Source organism: Atractosteus spatula, chromosome 7, assembly GCF_055471065.1.
Source record: "Atractosteus spatula isolate fAtrSpa1 chromosome 7, fAtrSpa1.hap1, whole genome shotgun sequence".
NCBI lineage: Eukaryota > Metazoa > Chordata > Actinopteri > Semionotiformes > Lepisosteidae > Atractosteus > Atractosteus spatula.
The window spans coordinates 16,407,086-16,424,156 of record NC_142712.1 but is presented as its reverse complement, the minus strand read 5'-3'; the positions used below and the strand labels follow the sequence as shown (position 1 = coordinate 16,424,156).

At 35.5% G+C, this 17,071-nt stretch overlaps 1 protein-coding gene across 5 annotated transcripts in view; it reads left to right on the top strand.

Moving 5' to 3' along the window:
• The window catches only part of dclk1a (doublecortin like kinase 1a), a 103,933-nt gene extending 88,258 nt beyond the window's left edge, over nucleotides 1-15,675 (top strand). For 3 of the 5 annotated variants that reach the window (XM_088922437.1, XM_088922436.1, XM_088922440.1), the window contains 6 exons: nucleotides 1,289-1,422; nucleotides 1,779-1,856; nucleotides 2,462-2,558; nucleotides 2,852-2,932; nucleotides 5,133-5,246; nucleotides 11,082-15,675. In XM_088922437.1, the coding sequence (XP_088778563.1) occupies nucleotides 1,289-1,422; nucleotides 1,779-1,856; nucleotides 2,462-2,558; nucleotides 2,852-2,932; nucleotides 5,133-5,246; nucleotides 11,082-11,285 (708 nt within the window). In that variant the 3' untranslated portion in view covers nucleotides 11,286-15,675. Of the gene's footprint in view, nucleotides 1-1,288; nucleotides 1,423-1,778; nucleotides 1,857-2,461; nucleotides 2,559-2,851; nucleotides 2,933-5,132; nucleotides 5,247-9,506; nucleotides 9,581-11,081 lie in introns of all 5 variants that reach the window. The other 2 variants (XM_088922439.1, XM_088922438.1) reach the window with 1 other exon arrangement.
• Nucleotides 15,676-17,071: the final 1,396 nt, after the last annotated feature.

The window sequence follows — 17,071 nt, the reverse complement described above, 5'->3', positions numbered from 1 at the left end:
AAAATTATAGAAGATACTTCACGATGCGGCACCAAATGGAAAATATGCATGCTAAGAGATGTTTTAGCCCACTATTTAGTTAACGGGATGTTATATTGTCAGAAACCCTTCAAGCACTTGGTTTGTTCCATCTTCTCAGGCAGCAAGCTATGGCATGCATGATGATGTCCTTTTTTAGCTGAGCTGTCCTGCTTTGCTAAGCTAATTTAATGACTGATTTAGCCATTGAACTGCCTCCTGACTACTTGAAAATGCTTCAAGCAGCAAAGACCCAGTAGTTAATGCTTACTCACTATCTCCCTAGCTTCATGTGTGAGTTCCGGAGATCGTTCGGAAGTCAACCTCCTGCATTGATTAATCTCTAAAGCAGTTCCACATATAGTCACATTGAGAAGATTGTGTTCTCACACTAAGGGCAGGGGCTAAATATGACTCTGTCTGTGATAATACTTCCACAGAACAGTTATGAATGATTCATTAGAAGCACCTCTTCCTGTTCTTAAACAGTATTATGTTTTCCTAAAGTAGGGACTTATCGTCTTGTTCCATATTTAATGTGCTATGTCAAAATACAAGAATCTAACACATAAAATCCACACTATCTGTGGTAACAACGATGTATTTAGACAAGAATAGATCTGAAACATCTTGTGTACATCTGTAGGTGGCTGAAATAATAATTTCTTCTCTCTGATGATCAATATTTGGCCTGCCAGAAATTTTATAATTCCATCCCACAGCTTTATTTGTCCTTTGTACAAATTAAATCAGATGTTCTACTGCTGCTTCATTAAAGTGTTTTCTAGCAGCTGCACTGCAGATCATTTCTCACGCAAAGGAGATAATTGCTTGTGGCTACAAACACGATGCTGAAAAAGCATTTCACATTCACCGTCTGGAAGAAAAAGGATGTATGATTCATATTGCAGACACTACATAAACAGAACAATCTAGAACCTAAAATCTGACTTGAGTATCTACTAACTGCTGTCTGTCCAGTCCCACTTCTGCTCATGGTTGTCTAATGTGACCTACAAACTTGGGTCTCCATTATGGGTTGATAGATTTAATAAAAAGCTGATTTATTGAATTAATACTTCCAATATTTAATAGCAGAGGTTCATACATGTGTTTTCCTATGTCATACTGACAAGTGATTTAATTTAGCTCTAAATCAGTTTTAATTCCACATTATTGATAAAAAAGGTTAATGGAAAACTCAATCAAATGAGCAACAAAATATTTTTGTGTTATACAGTTCTGATTGATTAATTTCTCTGTATTCCAGGTCTATGAACACCATGATGGTAGCAAATCCCTAAAACTTGGTGATTTTGGCTTGGCCACTGTTGTGGATGGACCCTTGTATACAGTCTGTGGAACTCCAACTTATGTAGCACCAGAAATCATTGCTGAGACTGGGTAAGATTCAATTTAAAAAATCACTTATCCTTTGTGATTGGAAAAAGACAGTAAGCAATCCTTTGTATATCCAGTGGTACAACAGTATTACAGACCCTACGGTTGAAATCTATATTGTGCATTCACCTCTATCTAGATTTTCAGATCTGGAAATGTTCTTGAGTTTTCAAGCATCAAACTAATCCTCGTCTTATAGGAATGATGTACTCACTTTCATTGTCATAAGAGCAAACAGATTTGAACGTTATTGCAGTCATTAATTTGTGAGTGATGATAGTCAGAGGCAGTTTGATCACAGTGCTAACTGATGCTGTGAAAGGCAAATCCATGCTCAGATTTGTCTCTTTTCCTACTAGGTATGGACTGAAGGTGGACATCTGGGCAGCTGGTGTGATCACATACATTCTTCTTTGTGGATTCCCTCCATTCCGTGGGTATGTACAGAGGTATCTGTATGGCGTTTCTGTGTGATGGGATGGTAAAAATCTATTTTAAGCAATGCCATCAGTTCATTAGGTAGAATACTTTTGAGATCTTTCTGTTACTTGATGAAAAGAATTTAGCAGTTTTAATTGTACAGTGGGTATATACACATGACCCACCCAAAGGGCACATTGGTTTGGTGTAATTTTTTGCCTTCTGGTTAATAATTTGTTGCTGCAGGGTTATATACTGTATATATATATAAATTATATCTGTTAAATAAGTGATATCCTTTCCAAATTCTTAAGCACAAAGCTGCCAACCCTGTTTCTCGCTAAGTTGTTCTTTTCTCCCTCTAGTGGTTGATTTTAGTAGTGTCAGTTTACCTCAATTCTAAGCCCAGACACCGAGAGCATTGAAATGAACATTTTAACCTTAGGATTCAATGTCATTTTTACCTATTACAGTAACCTTGGAAGAGAGAATGCTCACCTTTATGTGATGGACTTGCAGTTTTACTGTCATGCGTTTACTATGAATGCTAAATCTAAAACATATGTGTGTTTTAATTAAAATGACACACACAGTGATAATGTATTTTGTCTATTAAATACAGAAGCAGTGAAGATCAGGAAGCTCTGTTTGATCAAATTTTGATGGGGCAGCTAGATTTTCCGCTACCTTACTGGGACAACATTTCTGATTCAGCAAAGGTACAATCATTAATATTTCTTCAATCTTTGTATTAGATTTAGCTACATTTCAGTAATAAATGAAGTTAAAGTATGCCTCAGTATAACTCAAAGATTGGAATCTCTTTCGATTGAATACATCAGTAGAGTCTGTACTGGTTGTCTTCGTCAGAGCAGGTCACAGCCAAGGAAAAGATGTTTCTGCTGTGGTATCAGATTAACTGGTGGCTCTGTAAATGTAAGATACTGTGGGATGAGTGATTGCAATGTGACAGCTTATGTGTTCTAAAGTGAAACTACATCTATCTCTTTAGGAGCTAATCACCTCCATGCTGCAGGTGGATGTGGATCAGAGATATACTGCCTTGCAGGTGCTCGATCATCCATGGGTGAATGTAAGTAAGAATCAATATTGCCCCAAACAGCTCGTTTTATTTAAGATGTTTAATCCTTCTAACTAAGGATTAAGTGTTTACACAATCTGTAAGAATATGCTGAGTCATTGATAATACATGCATCCAAAAAAAATCTTTATCTTGATTTGCAACTCAATGCTTGTTAGTAGATTTTAATAATTTATTATATTTATAATAAATTTGGTTTTAAGACCAAAATGAGCGAATATTATTCATGTGATAGATTAATAAGCTTAAAGGCCTATTAATGCTTTTTCAGTGGCTATTCCTCAGTGTAAGTTCATGGATACTGTGTGTAAAAGCACAATACATACTGTAGGAAAATAATTTAAAGCAATTTACTTCCATAGTAAATAACTTATTTGTAGGGGGATATGTGTACATGGACAAAAAACAAATAAGATTTAATTAAAGCACATCTGCTATACTGTACATGTATCTACAAATTATATATTTACATGTAATTTAAATAATGGAAAAGGTGGGAACAATGTTTCTATATTTATTAAAGCATCTGAATGGTACTAAATGTTTTGTTTCAAGACTTTATGATTATCATTTATTAATCATTATTACACTTTATCAGTAGTGCTGCTGTATACAGTACATAATAAGTTGTTCAGCTCTCTTAACTCAGTTCATAATTCTTTTAAGAAAAAGGGCTGAATGTTAAAGTCACTGAATATAATCTGTAATATACAGTACATACTATACAGTCTCAGTCTTCTTGCCCTAAAAAGCACAAAAATGTTAACATCATAGAATCACTTGAAGAGAAGATCGATAAAAATAACGAATTGTAACACCAAATACAGTATGAACAAAGGGACAGTACAGTACACTACAGTATATAGTATTGTAAGACGTGGTAGCCTTTAAATGCACCATCTGTGAAAACTAGAGGCTGATGAGGCATTCGATGAGCAACATAGAAACGAATGGCAGATGACGTTATGTAAAAAGGGTGTTAATTAATGCCCTGAGGGGGTGGCAGCCACTGAACCTGGACCCTTACAGATTTTTTTCTCCCAATGGGAGTTTTTGTTTTTCTCTCCACCATGCCCACACGGTCAACTGTTATTTTTTTTTTGTTGAGTATTACATGATTCTGTAAAGTGCTCTGGGAAAATGCAAGATTCATTGATAATTATTTGATGGTATTAAAGTGAAATGGCCCTGAAAAAACAAGATTTGGGAGGGGTGTATCTGTGTAAGTTTGTTTTACACAAATATGCCACTGGAGGGCACTTACAGAAAAAAAAATTGAATATGAATTGGATCTTTAAGGAGCTTGTTTTTCGTTTTTTTTACTGTATGAAAAATGTTACTGTCTAGAGCTTTTTATTTTAATTAGAGCTTTCAGGTTTTACAGTGCTCACTTTCCAGTTTAGAGTAACAGTTCCTTTCAGGAAACCAAATCCTCCAGAAAACAGTTTTATGAAGACTCAAATAATCTGCACTGTCCCAGATAAAGAGCTAAAGATGTGAAGAAATTCCTTTTGGATGATGCCATTGGCTTAATCTAGATTGGAAACAAATGCACGCACTTGTTTCATTTCCTAAATTTCAGGATATATTTGCACTTCAATGACTTGCAAGAAAGCTTATAATAATGTGACTATTCCATCTGGCTCTGCGGAGTGCTTGAATGACACAAGACAGATATTTAGAAGAGTGAAGGGGAACCAACATTTTTAAATACTTGGAATCAACATTTTTAAGATGCTTATAACCCCTCAAAAATAATTCACCAGCTGCTAATCAACTCAGTTTATCACTACAGACCTTCTGTCAGCACAAGAGAGTGAAGGACTGTATATACTGTGTATGATGTCCTCCACCATAAACCCTTTCTGAATCATTTGCCATTTTCACACAACATGCCCCACACTGCAAATTGCCTGGTGCCCTGCAGGTCCCTAGTGCCTCTCTTGCCAGAGTCCCTGAGGATGCCCCTGCCAGCTCAATTTCACCCAGCCCAGCAGGCATTCTGCCAGTGTGCTTGTAGCCTGGTAACTCCAGGTCTGGACAATACATTTCAACCCGTGCTCTGAATCAGTGCCTCTACTGGTTGAACTGCTCACAAAGCTGGTATGCTGTATATTTTAAGAAGCGTTCACATTTTAGATTTCTATTAACCACATTAAGAGGTACCATTCTTTTACTTTTGTCTGTGCAGGATGATGGAATGCCAGAGAATGAGCACCAACTCTCAGTGGCTGGAAAGATCAAGAAACACTTCAATACAGGCCCCAAACCTGACAGCACCACAGCTGGAGTGTCTGTTATAACAGTAAGCATCTGATCCAGACAAAACCTGCTCCACACTTTCTCTATTTTAATAACAAATTGTTTCCATGTCTTAAACTTAGCAGTATTTTGGACCCATTTGGTCCTAATCGGTGAATTTTGGACTCCAGGAAGCTTTTTTTTAAACACAGAATAGAACATAATCAACCTATAAATAATCATTTGCATCAGTAATGTGTTGCTGCTTTTTTCAATATCAAACTGTCACCAGTTAAATATTAGTCATTCATAGTCAAATAACAGAGCACTCTTCATTAGCTGAAGTATTACAAATAGCAGACTATCAGTGATTTCAATGATTCCTGGAGAATTTAGTATCAAATGTAGTCAATTGCATTATATTTCATCACTCTGTCGGCTATCTCACATGTCTAACTCAACACAATAGGTAAGTATCTGTAAAGCAAAACTGGGACACTACTTTTTGCATTCTTCCAGCAATTCATGAAGGATATTGAATAGGTTCAATTCCAGAAGCAGGAGTTGACTGAAAGAAAATTAGCTGTTTTAAATAGCCCAAATTAAGGTAGAATATCAAATAATAAATACTCGCACAATAGAATCAATGTTCATGCACTTGTTTTATTGAAAAGCGCCATGTTACACTATTACGCTATTTCTTATGTTCATTGAACCTCATTTTTTAGCTGAGATGACCAACTCCATCGACTAACATTACAAGTTACTGTGCCCTCATGATGACTGTACCACTCTTCAGTCGACATCATTGTCAATCGAACCATCCTCTTTTATTACACAAGAACTGCCTCGCTGAATGCTCTCGCTTCGGTTTCTTTTGTTTCTTTTATTCCGTTTTGAAAGGACTGTCAGCACTGTTGTCTGGGACTATTGCAAAACCAAACATCAAACAATCAAGCACCTTTTCTAACAAAACAAAACAAAATCTTGCCGAAGATGATAATTACCAAAGGTGCACTTTTGTTGTTTGTTTTTTTTAAGGGATGAAGTTGTGATTCTTATTTTTGGAACAGTTTTGGCTTTGAAAGTATTCTGCGTTTTTTCCTTTGGTGTTGAATGGCAAAATATACTCATACATGCACTCAGGGAGGTTAGAATAACTTATTATTTTTATAGAAGATTAAGATCTTCATAGTCAGAATCAGTTCCATGCAGTGAGGATATTAAAAAAGAACAAGGGGAAAATAAAGGATGTTTTATCTTAAAACAGACACATTGGTATAGTGTTTTAAAAAAGCAATTAAGACTTCTGAAGAAAATGTTTACTTAGAGTGCCTTTTATACTAATTCATCTGCAAGTCCATGTCTTGTGTGTGTTGAACCCAGAAACTATTTTAATTATAATTTGTTCATTAAATTAGCTAAGGTTCACTAAATTCAAATTATTTTTAATCTGTACCAGCAGTCTTATGTACACTGAATATCCAAAGGTCACTATGTCTTTTACCTCACCCTCTTCACACTGTTTTCTTTAGTAACCTTGAGTTTAGATGAAATTACTATTAATGATTAGAATTACTTAGTGTCAAGAATTAAGTTTGTCATAGCTGAAGCGTTGCTCACTTGTCCTTGAATGCTAGAACCCCAGAAAATTCAACTCTAGTAAATACTGTATTTACGTCAAATCAAATATTATATACCCAATAAAGGTTTTACAAAACATCAATGAGAGTATTTAGTATAGCTTATGTGAAGTTATAGGAACATAATCTACTACATATTGAACCATCTGCTTTTGTGTAAAACTGCTAAAAATATTCTGTGGGTCATAGAGGTAAATGTACAACATGTGTGTAGTTCTGCCATTCATTGTTAGATAAGATGTGTAGATCATATCTTTAAGGAAAATAATATAAAAGGAAAGGGTGCACCTGGTTAATATGGTTGCTTAATGCATAAAGTTTGTAAGAAATATCCTTGAACTGCCAGTTGGAATAGAGTGATGAAGTGAGGTTATTCCAGTCATGAAAAGGACAAGGCAGATAGCATACAACTTTGTCCTCTATAAAATCTTCCATGTATGTCAAAGCAGGGTAAAAACTATAGTACACATGTATGCTGATTCCTTTCAATCAATTTCTAGAATTTTGTCCCAGCTCACCCACTAAAAATAGCAACATGCATGCCACGGCAAATTAAATGGTATTTTGGACATTCTTGTTTGTTAGTAAATGGAATTGCTGGTATTACATTTCAGATGACTGCAGACATTGTACAGTATGTCCTTAGTAGAACAGAGCTTGCTATATTTTCATGCCATTGAAAATAGTCTTAAGCTGCTCTTATTTTCTGTTGCCAAGAAAAACCAGATGTTTTACTGTTCTCAGCTTTTTCAGTATGAGCAGTAAAGAAATTATGCTCTCTTAGCCTTGAGCCAAAATCTTTCTAGGTGATTCATTTTGTTAATCACTTAAATAAATGTATCTTAAAAATAAGTGTTAAGGGATAAGGACATTTTTCTGAAGTTTCCTAGAAGTAACTGAAAAATGTACTGTAAATGGATATACTATGACCCTGTATATAAGTGGACATGTTCTTTGTGTACAAATGCATATTGGTCATTAAATCAGTAGACAGCATAGAACTACTGCTCTTAATCCAACATCTTCAGTATTTTGACTTGATATAATATCTATGTTTTACAATCCTCAGAGCTTCTGTGAACACAATCTATTTCTTCACAATTCCAGTGGAATGTTTTATTATTTATTACTCTATAAAGAAATACATCTTATATTAAACTTTTATACTTTGAGTAGTAAAACAGCAATTACAAAAATAGCCACAGGCAAGAATTAAACTTATAGGTGTAGTTGTTATGTACTGTATATACTGTATATACAAATATTTTTTTGTATAACTTTATAAAGTTACAAAGCTTACTGGTTATTAAAAGTAAGATGTGTTTAAATGTTTAGCTCTACACATAGCTTGAAGCTGCATATTCGTATTCACAGGTTTCAGTTCAAATTTAAAGCTATTTAAAATGTACTGTATAAAATGCTACTGCTTTTCTGTTAAAGACTTAGGCATAACTTTAGAATCCCCCTTAGAACTGATTTGATGATTCAGTGGGAGTTAAAACAACTATATGAAATTCAAAATTATTCAAATCCTGAAATTTAGAAAAATTGTACTTCTGTGACCAAATTAATACGTACAGTATTATGCAAGTATATGCATAATAATGCTTAAAATGCTTTCAGAATAGATGTGGCAAAACTTTAAGATTAATGTACTCATCATATTTTAGATCATGTATAAATATAAACATTTAACCTTGGTAAGTCTTTTTAAATATATTAACGTGATTACTTCTTTTGTGTTTGTGTTTATACTAGGTTTCATTTAACTCAGGAGAAAATCAAAGTTTATAGTTAGTCAAAGATTGTCTGTTATGACATACAAGATACTGTATCTTATCTTTCCTCTGACACAAACAGCCAACAAAGGCTTTAACCCCCTGTACCAAACAGTAACATTCCTCAGCAGGACAGCTCACCAGTCATGCAAGATATCTACAAGTCTCTTAAAAGTTTGCAATACAACTAACACTTTCAATTAGAGCTTTTTGCTTCTTGAGAGCAACGGTTGTGGTTTATTTAAAAACATTTTTGAAACGTTTAATTAAAAACATTTATTAAACACCCATATGTTTCTGTTTTTATCATGTGCTAGTTTCAAAGTTCTACACTGTTAAATACGCAAACTACTAAAGTAGAGAGCTAACAGCTGATTTGTCAATGTAGAACCTCTGACAATGTGATGCCAAGAATACCCTAAATGCAGAACAGTTGCTGTTGGAAGAGTTTTAAAGACATTTTTGGCCACAGGTTAAGTTGAAGCAAACAACTCTGTTTCCTTCCTAGAATATTCTAAAAACACAAGTTAATGTTCGCAATTATGTCCTCTACAGGAGATGTCCGAAAATATTAATTTTTAACCTTAAAAGTAACATTTTCTGAACATACAGTCAATACAGAATACAGTCAATTAACATTGGCCATCTAGCATACACGTGTATCAATATATTATTTTCTTCTGTGGATAAGAAAATTTGCGAGGGGATTCCTTCAGAGTTTTCATTTTAATTCTTTCTGCTTTTTATTTTTGTAACAGCGAAGCACATCCAGTGACAGGCTTGCTTAGTAACTATTACAGCTTCCATCGCCAGTAGTAATTGTCATAAGGTGTCATAATGGACTTAATACTTGAATTTGAAAAAAAAAGCGATCCACTGAGTTGCTCATTTCTTTCTGCTCAGCTGGACCACGGGTTTACCATCAAGAGATCAGGGTCTTTGGACTACTACCAACAACCAGGAATGTATTGGATAAGGTATGAGATGGTGCAGTGCCAACACTCAGTGTTTCCATGGCAACGTGCTGGCAGTCTCCATTAACCAGTTTCCTTCAGTGGACAAAACATGCTTTTAATTTGTTACCTGGTCCATACGCTGCTTTATCAGCTTCATTGATATTGTAATGAGACGCCCTTTCATTTTCCTTCTTCACCCATTAATCACGATGACATTCGCCAGCTTCCTCCATCTCACATGCTCAGGAGCCATTTTATAACAGCGTTATCGGACGTCTTTCCGTTTGTATAGAAGGATTGTAATGTATACCACATGGTATATGTTACAAAGCTTTAGAGGGTCTCTGGGAATTGGGTTTCATCAATGTTTGTCTGTATATACTGTCCCTTTAATCCCTTCAAAGAAAATGGAAAATATTTCCTTTGTGAAAAGTTTTCTTAAAAGAAGTCAAGTTGTTGCATCCAAACCTCTGTGAATTTGTGAACACTGTGCTTTTTTTATTTGTTCCTTTTCTTGTACTGCCCCCTGTCTCTTTTTCCATATCAGAAGGCTTGCTTTATCACAGATGTGTTTTCCCCTGCTGTGTTTTGGGGTAGTAGCTTCACTTAAATGTTTCTAAGAGCAGACAACAGGCCCCAGAATGTAGTCTCGTCTTTCGTTGTGCATGGTCCTCAAACTGGCATTGATTGTCCAGGCTCCACTCACTCATCAGGCACTGTTTTCAGACTTAACTGTATCACAGCTTCACGATTCACATGTGGCTGAATCAGACAGCTTTGTACAGATGCAGTTGTCATGTTGCCAATTGTGTAGCCTTTGTTTGCTGTGATGTTTTGAAATTATTTGCTTCCTTTAACTCTTAAGTTGCCTTTTATCAAATGCTTTAACCACATTTCCTTTAAAAATATCTTTGAACTACAGTGTTTATTTTGGGCCTTTATTAATAGTTACTGAAGACCAAATGATCATATGACAATTTAATACGATGAGTCTCTAAATGATATGCTGTATGTTCTCCAAGTTTGTGATTGTTTCAGCTTTAAAGCATGAAAGGGAGTAGAGCTTTGAATTTTGCTGGCTCTGTGATGACCAGTCCTAGTTCTCGTGGGCTAATGCCTGTCCAAGCTTTCTAGGTCTCTTTAAAGCATCAGCACATGCCTGCTTTTTACCTTTGTACAGTAAAAGCAGTCGTGCCACAAGTCATTGGGATTTTTTATTTTATTTAACAAGCAGCGCTTGATTGCTTTTACTTTTTCCATACCTAAGTTTTGACCACTTGTTTAAAACTATCATGATTAGTGATCAAGACAAGTTGCAGCCTTATTTTGGAGAGAGAGCGTATGGCCTATATACAATAAAGCATATTTATGAAAAAAAGCATCGTCATGAAAAAAAGCCCCTATGCCTCTTCTTCTGCGTCTTCCGCTACCAATGACCTTGAGCCGCTTGGGCTGAAACTGGAAGTCCTGACTGGTCTTTGTTTGTTTTTTTTGCTTTCTTTCCTCGTGCTCCCATCACCAGACCACCGCTCTTGATAAGGAGAGGCAGGTTTTCCGACGAAGATGCCACCAGGATGTGAGACCGATGTACAAGGCGCAGCACAGCACCGTAGCCACCCCCAGCACAGCCGCCGGCGCGGCTGCCGCGGCGGAGTTCAACTCCGAGTCGGAGGACTACTCCCCTAGCTCGTCGGAGACTGTTCGCTCACCCAATTCACCTTTCTAGCGCTGCCCTGTGTCACACCCACCTCTGGCAGGAACGGGGAGGGGAGGGGGATATCACACCAAACTACAGCCGCAGTCGTTACAGACGCTGTTTGATTTTTACGTGAGGTGTCCGAGTGAAAAAAAAAGGCAGTCAAGGAGTTGTTGGGGTGTGTTTTTTTATTGGGGTGGGCTCTGAAGGTTTTTACGAATTCCTTATGGTAAAATGATACGCATATACAGTAATATGGGCCTTTTTATACAAAGGAAAGGAATGACTTATAAAACCTCCCCACCTCCCCTGCAAGGAGCTGCTTTAAGTGAGTGTGGCAGTAAGTTTTGGTATGAATCTACTCCCCAGTTGCCTAACCCTTTGAGCACTATATTCTATTTTATTTCAACATTATATTTTATTTTTTTGCCACTACGCAGCATTGCGGAGCCTTATCTCTCACAGCGGGAAAGTGTTTAAATGTCAGAGCCAGGCTTTTGGAAACAGTGCTGTCTTCTTCTTGATTTACCTAGGAAGAAGCATAGCTGCAATTGATCTTCCCCTCTCAGATTAAGAGAAAGCACAGTTCTGTGGCACCAATGTTATCTGGCAACCAGTCTCAGAGAAAATGCTCTTTCCAATGTGAAATGCCTTTTGAAATGTTAAATTCAGGGTGAGATTGCACAAAACGTTGAGTTCAGAAAGGATGGCTTCAACACTAGAAATGGCCCACTTTGTATGATTTGTAAATATTATAATTTTATTTATTTTAATACTTATATTCTATTTATTTAATAAAAGAAGTAAAAGCATCAAAACCCTCCTTCCACATAAAACAATATTAACATACACATGCATTCACTCATCCCTGTGTCCTGTTATTAATTCTTAAAACATTGAGATCCTTTCTGGCAAGTCCATAGAAAATACCTTAAAGATTAGATGAGATCATCCAGATGATCATAGTTTCAGAACGTTAACTTAATAAGTTGAAGATGTTAAAATTTAAATGTGTTTCAGATGAGATGGCATTATCATCTACAGTACATAAAAGTCTTGATACAGGATATAATCAAACCCTTAAATATCTAATATCAAACCCAAATATCACTATCATCATATACATATTTTATACTTGGAAAGTATAGTACACAGCCTGGTAAAAAAACAACAAGAATTTAAATGACATTCTGAAATGTTATTCTGTACTCAACACCTTCTGTCCTTTCATAACTGTATCTGGTTTATTTTTTTAATTCTTTATTTGTAACAGTTTATTAAATTGCTAATATTAAAATGCAGAATGTTCCTTTCTTGTTTTAGTTCTCTTCTTTTCAAAGGCAGATCTTCACATCTGCTTGTAGCATTAAACAAGGAAGTTATGTATCTTATTCACCAGCGAATGAAATCAGACATTTCAGGGCTGTTTAGTAGTGTAATAACGCATCACTTTACCATCTTGCTAGATAATTATATGGCAGCAGCAAAGCAAATGCAAATAAAAATCAATGTAGGGACATTTATCAGGGGCTGAGTTGATTTGAGCATGGTACCACCTAGGTCCCAGGGTTTAAGATTTCATTTCTATCTCCTGGCATGGCAATAGATTGATGCTCCTCCCTATTTTGATTGAACAGACACACAAAACAAGGACATTAAATGGATCCATGGCACTTGGAGCAATTGGACTTGAGAAAAAGATAAAGATTCTTATCAACTCAGCTTTTCAGAATTTTGTACACAGCCTGCAGAATCGGATACCTATACAGCTGTACTGTTCTAGAGGTCACGAGGGACAGATTCTGCTCGGTGGAACAGTGGCCAGGTCAACATCGGCATTGTAATGGAAAGTTTGCCAATGGCAGTACTGGTCTAAACAAATTAATCAAACGCTACAAAAACTTAGTAAATCTTTAGTCAAAGGCTTTGTTTTTTTTCTAAATTTATATTTAACTGAAGGGTTGACTTATGTAGGGTAGATGGCTTTCTGAGACGCAGCGTAATCAGCACGGCTGAGGTATGGTGCCACCTAAATGAACCTTTTGATAACCAAATGAAACTGAGAGTTGCCCTCCAGAGGGGGAGGATTAATTTCAAAAAGTTACTGGATGCCTGAGCTCTAAATGCAGATGTTATGCAATGTTTTGTGCACATGTAGCATTTTTTAAAAATGATAAAGTTATTAGGGATTTTTTGTCTGTCAATGGACAGTGGTTTTTATTTTTTATGATTAGTGAAGGTTTATGGGCAAAATGCAGCTTTTTTTCAATTAGTGTTGTTGTTTTGGAGATACAATGATTATGGCCAAAGCGACATGTACAAGTTGAAAGGCTTATAAGAGCATTGACTAGCCTTCATTTTGAGAATGTTCTGCAATAAATGAATCAGTCTGTCACAAATTCTGACACCAGGTACTGCCCAAACAAACTGTTTCCCCTATGTTACACTTAATGAAGACTTTAATAGTTCATGATGTAATTCATTATAGTTGTTACAGTAGGTTTAGGACTTTGGGTGTTCTAGAATCCATTCATAGTTAACTTGGTGTAATATAATACAGGCATTCATTGATTACATCATTGATTTTTTTGCACAACTGTCCAGAAAGAAAACATCACAAGTTTTTATACCCAGTTCTAGTTGCAATGAATATGTAATACAAGGGGAAATATACAGTTTATTGGCACATGCAGACAAGCACATTGTTATTTTTTTAAATTAGTTTTACAAGTCTATCACAGTCCTTAAAGGGGGAGGCAATTTTCCAAGCATCATTTTGGAAATGATGAATATTTCTTTTATTTATTATTAAAGCTAGAAAATTGCTGCAATAATGTGGAATCCAGTAATTGAATTGACTCTAGCACAAGTTAACCCTCTGAGCACTCATTCTCTTTATGTATTTATGTATGTATTGACAGAGTTGATTATTATTGCCAAGTGTGACCATATTTCTTCAATTGTGCCATGGAAAGCAGAGTCTGAATTAAAACAGGCAGTGGGCAGCTCAGCATGTGGGACTTTTATTCTGTCACAAGGTGTGGGTTTTTCCTCATGTAAAAACTCAAAGCCATTTGGAGTAACGCAAACCTCTTGTACAACAAGTTACCCACTGTGTCAGACTTTGCCTTCATAGTTACTCCCCTTGTCAGAGCCCAGGTGCTTTAGTTAATGGTGCTGAATACATTTGTTAGGCAATATTTTATTTGGATAGTCATTTATGTAGTGTCTGTTACAATCTTCCAGCGCTTAACTGTAGGCCTGAAAATTCAATCCTGTAGTTCAGCCATCTAGATCACAATTTAGGATGTTTTGCTGTAATTTCTTTTTTACTCGGCAGCAGGATTTTTAAACCACCTGGTTCCAAATCCATTCAGATAAAGATTATTCCAAACTAGAGTAAACTGTACTAGACAATACAGTATGTTTAAGAATAAAGTAACATACAGTATATAATTCAAATTGGGGTATTACATTTTTCATGCCTTTGGGATTTATTTTGGTTATGTGTTTCTTAAGTAGATCTATTGGCTGGAAATAAATTGTGATCTGAATGGCTTATATTAAACACCGGGAGCACTAAAAGAATTCACTTGCAGACTTCATGCTATACAGTGCGTGGCTGTAGATAGATGATTTGCTTCAGTGTTTGCATGCAAACAAAAAGACTTGTGTGTCAGTGAGGGAACTGAAGGGAGCACAGTGACTGCAGTTCTCAAAGGGTTAACCAAAAAGCACAAAAAGGCATGCAGTTATTCTCGTGTTATCTAACCGCTTTGCTACTTAGCATTTGCTATTTCTAGACACAGAAGCTTTTATTATTGCGCTTAAGTTAAAGATAAAAAAGTTAAAAAAAAAGAAAAAAAGATAATCTCCACAGGATTTCCTTAACCAAATTCTTTAAAAAAGAAACGTCAGTTTCACATTTTAAGTGTTATAAAAAGAATTAAGATATTAATCAGTAATACTGTGTTTGACTAGGTATACAGTTTTAACAAATTCCAAATGGTGCGAGAAAAGGAAGGTTCTGAAATTCTTGAAAAAAGTGCGTGAATTGGTGAAATGGGCAACGGACTACTTTCAGCTCAGTGTGAAGGATGGTATCGTTCGAAAGAAAGAGCCGAGATTTAATTTTACTGTTTGTTCATGTAACTGGGTTATCTATGCTGAATTGTTAGGCTACTTGTTGGTTGTGAGCACCTCCAAAGGGAAGAGATCATTTATATGATGGAAGCTCTGATTTTTCATGTTTTTGGCATTGTAGAGCAAAATAGTCATGTTTATTCCAACAACATAAATGGTGTTAGAGAAAATTAAGCAACTTCTGTCGTAAAATGTCACTGCTTTTCATCCGATTTAATGTGGTGCATTCAGCAGTTAACAAACCAAACCTGTGAATAAACAATTTATTGAAAAAAAATACAATTTTTGTGGAGTTTTTCTTTGCTTGTTCCTTCCTCTGGATTGTGCTAATGTTTATTGTTTTAAATGTTGATGCATTCATCAGTATGGACTGAATGTTGAATGTATGCTTTAATGTGTTAAAGGGTAACTGCAGTCCCAGTTTCTCAGACTGGTTATTAAGTCTTGGTAACAAAATTAATTCATAGTATAGAAAAAAGTTATACATTTGGAAATAAGCACAAAATCATGAACTTTGTGACAACAAATCGCCATGTTGTTGCAAACCCCTGGTCTCGCCACAGGTGAGAGTGAGAGTTCCCACAAATTGTAACTTTAACTGACTGCAATTTGGCTGAATGTGTAACTTTTGTATTTACATTCTTTAATCATCACGTTAAAATAGTTCTGATTTAGTTGTGAGAATGTACAGTATGTGGGTTATGGGTTTATTAAGTTTGGGGTTCCCAGTCTACCGGTTGTCATTTCACTAGAATGCTGAATGTCTTAATTGAGAAAATAGCTTTCTTAAAAGTGTTTACTTTTCTTTTCCACCAGAAGCATGGAAAACAATGGAAAACATCCTATTTATCTTGATTTGTTCAGTTGGACCAAAAACAGTATACTGTACACTTAGCAGCCTTGCAAAGTTGTATTGAAATTGTATGGGCCTGCAGATTTACACTAGGTTATTTGTTATTTGTTTAAATTAATCATCACTCTGCTTAATGAGATTTTTGCAATCATCCTGCTGAGTTCCTGTTTTGATACTCCTTATACTCCATAGTTGTTTTATTACATCTGGCAAAGAAGTGTTCACAATTTTGCTATTAGCACTGTACTGACAATAGTATTTTTGTTTACTGCACTCAAAGCTAGAATAAGAGATTGGAGAATAAAAGTGTAGGCACTCTAGCTCAAATCTAGAATGACTATCTTTCAGGCACTGTCAGCAAAAAGTGACTGGAAAAAATTGGTTTATTTACTTGTCATCAGTGGTAAATTTCATTTTAAGTGTAAGACATGAAGTAATCAGAACATGACCTTTATAGGTTGACTTACAAAGTTGTTGTTTTACTACAGTTCCTTGTAACTCCAATTTAAGGCCTCACTCACTTTGAAAATTAATTTATGTAAGAAGTTAAACAAAAGGTGCTGTCATTTGGTCTCAGATGTTTCCTGTCAATGTAAACCTACATTTCTTGAATCAATATCAGTCTGAGCATATACTGTATTAGAAATACAAATTTCATAGTAGGATTTCACATTTTTTAAAAATATTTTTATTTAACATAAATAAGAATAAGAACAGTAGCAGTAAAAAGAAAAGTTTTTATAAAAAAAGCTTTTCAATAAAAATGACTTTGGAAGTTACTCTAGTAACTTCTGTACATAGCCTTAATCATTATATTATT